We start from the raw sequence: 2624 nt of genomic DNA, 5'->3' as shown, positions 1-2624 counted from the left end.
GAAGTTAAAGTTTACTCTGGCACTATTCTCCAAGGCCCTAAGATGAACAAAAAGAATGAAGCAAAGTATGACCATAAATGAGTTTTAACTTTCAAGTGAGATAATGACTTTGCTTACTGAACGTTAGCTCATCAGTTTATTTATACTTGTGTTGTAGGTAAGGGAAAAAGTACATTGAATTAAACTGGAGAATGAGCAAGTTGCCAAGCTGACGTGTTAGTACATATGGAACCGACCTTCTGGGAGAAAAGTTTAAAAAGAGGCACCATTATATTTTAAATAATTACGAGTGTGTATTTAAGACTTTATGGTGTGAAATTTTATGTAGTATGTTATGTAACAAAAGTTTAAATTTATTCAGATTTTTGTGTAGTACGTGTTATCAACTATTGTAATATATTTGAATATTCGTATATTTGTAATAGTTACATTTTAAAAGGGGGATGTTACATAATGGTATCAGAGCAAGGTCGGTTCTGCAGATAACCCCATATGTATAAATATGAAGGTGAAGGTACAATTCATCAGTAAGTTTTAAGAATTAAACCTATGATAATTAGAAGATAGGAGTAGATAGACTATTTCCTATAAGGATATAGATAGAATATTTATCTATTAATTTATATATTATTTTTGTTTTTATAATCTAAGATTTTAGAAGGAATACCATGGAATGACAGACATCTGTCGATGCGATATCCGCACAAAACCCTAGGACGATTGATGAACTTGCCAAAATGATAGAACAACAAGGCGCACTTCTGAAAACTAAATGGTGGCCAACAACAATAACGGAAGTAAAAATTTAATAAAGGGAGAAATTTTGCAAGAGTTATTGATGTTCAAGGGGCAAAAAACTGAAACTAAAGTTCGATGAATATTTTTATGAAAAGGCTTGTAATTCGGGGGCAACCGTGTAACTATTTGGCTAAAAAAAAAAAATCTATAAATCAGAGATGCACTGAGTGGTTGGAGGAAATTGGGCCTAGTGGGGCAATGTTCTTTATTTTTTATATTCATAAAAATTCTTTAATTTATTTTTATTTATGTCCCCTCCATAACCGGAAAAAAAAATGCATACTATCACCCTCATTAATGTAATTTAAAATTTAATTAAACGTTTTATTAATGCTCTTTATTAACAAAAATTACATGTCGAGTTAAAATTTCATTAAACTAAACTCCAATCATTTAAAGAAAAAAAAATCTAAAATGTATTATTATTAGATCCATGAAATTATATTTTAAACATCTAAAAATCTTAAAGTTTAACGTGTGGGCCTGGTGGCTCTGCAAAAATCTTTACTTCTTTCCATTTTGCTTCAGCATACTTTAACATATTACATATATCCCTAATTTGTGTGGATATTACAATGACAGATTAGTAACGTCCAAAACAGGGACTCTGGCTCTCTCTCCCAAAAAGTCTATTCAAGATCCCAAAACATCTCATTAACAAATAGGGTACTGAGCGATTCCATTGGAAGAAGTAGGAGAAAGACAGAAATATTAAAAAAAAAAAAAAGCATGGAAGAGAGCTTACTATTATTGCCAAAACAAAGAGGAGAAGAAGAAGAGAAAAAAATTAGCTCAATTAGTACTAGTACTAGTTCTAGTAATACTTCTTTAACATGGGGTGTTTTTTTTCAAGAAGTGAAGAGATTGGGATTCATAGCAGCACCACTTGTGGCTGTGGTTTTGTCCCAGTATTTGTTGCAGGTCATTTGCATCATGATGGTCGGTCATCTCGGCGAGCTTTCTCTCTCTAGCACAGCCTTATCCATTTCTCTCTCTACGGTCACCGGCTTCAGTGTTCTTGTTAGTTCTAATATCTCCTTTCATCTTCTTAATTTTGTTTTTTGAGTGATATATATGCAAAATTTGTTTTTGTTTTTTTTTTCCCCTTAAAAAGTATATGTCAGATCTATCTATCTATCTATCTATCTATCTATCTATCTATATATGTATGTATATATAATTTTGTCTGTTGATTTTCATCTTCTTAATTTAATAATCTTTGTCCTTTCTTTCTTAACTTGATCCTGATCAGGAATTAAAAAAAGAAAAAAGGTTCTGTCATGTTGTATTTGTCGATTGTTGTGTTCTGCATTTTTTTTTTTTAATTTTGACGTGATTTTAATGAGAACTAACAAATAGCAGTATGAGATCCTTCCGACTTCCGTAGAAAGACTTCGTATATATGATTGGTTTACGAGTCTTCTGATCATATGTACATGTTTGATACGCCGATTTTGATGATAATATGCTAGAATCTTTGCTTTTCTTGTGATGAAGGTTTATTTATTTATTTATTTATTTTGCGGAGAATTTTTATGGTACTTCGTCACCCTTGACGTGGAAAGGAGGGGCAAACCACAGTCGGTTTGCACACGGGAGAGATATCAATGTGTGAACAGTTTTCATCTTTGAATGAATTTGCACATGCTTGACCTTAAGAAGACTGAAATGGTGGTCCTAATTGTTTATGTCCATAAAAGGCTTATATTATAACCTATATATCTGTGATTTTCAACAAAAAAAAACCTATATATCTGCATATCCATCTACAAGACAATACACACACATACATTGATGTCGGTAATTGGCTGGCCCATGTGGAAGAA

At 31.9% G+C, this 2624-nt stretch overlaps 1 protein-coding gene across 1 annotated transcript in view; it reads left to right on the top strand.

The window, feature by feature from the left end:
- The first annotated feature begins 1383 nt into the window (after nt 1-1383).
- LOC112091652 (protein DETOXIFICATION 12-like) overlaps nt 1384-2624 on the top strand; it is a 3897-nt gene continuing 2656 nt past the window's right edge. The window contains exon 1 of the mRNA XM_024165817.1: nt 1384-1818. Within this exon, the coding sequence (XP_024021585.1) occupies nt 1528-1818 (291 nt within the window). The 5' untranslated portion in view covers nt 1384-1527. The remainder of the gene's footprint in view (nt 1819-2624) is intronic.

Source organism: Morus notabilis, unplaced genomic scaffold (assembly GCF_000414095.1).
Source record: "Morus notabilis unplaced genomic scaffold, ASM41409v2 Scaffold451, whole genome shotgun sequence".
Classification (NCBI taxonomy): domain Eukaryota; kingdom Viridiplantae; phylum Streptophyta; class Magnoliopsida; order Rosales; family Moraceae; genus Morus; species Morus notabilis.
This window is presented reverse-complemented; position numbering and strand designations above follow the sequence as displayed.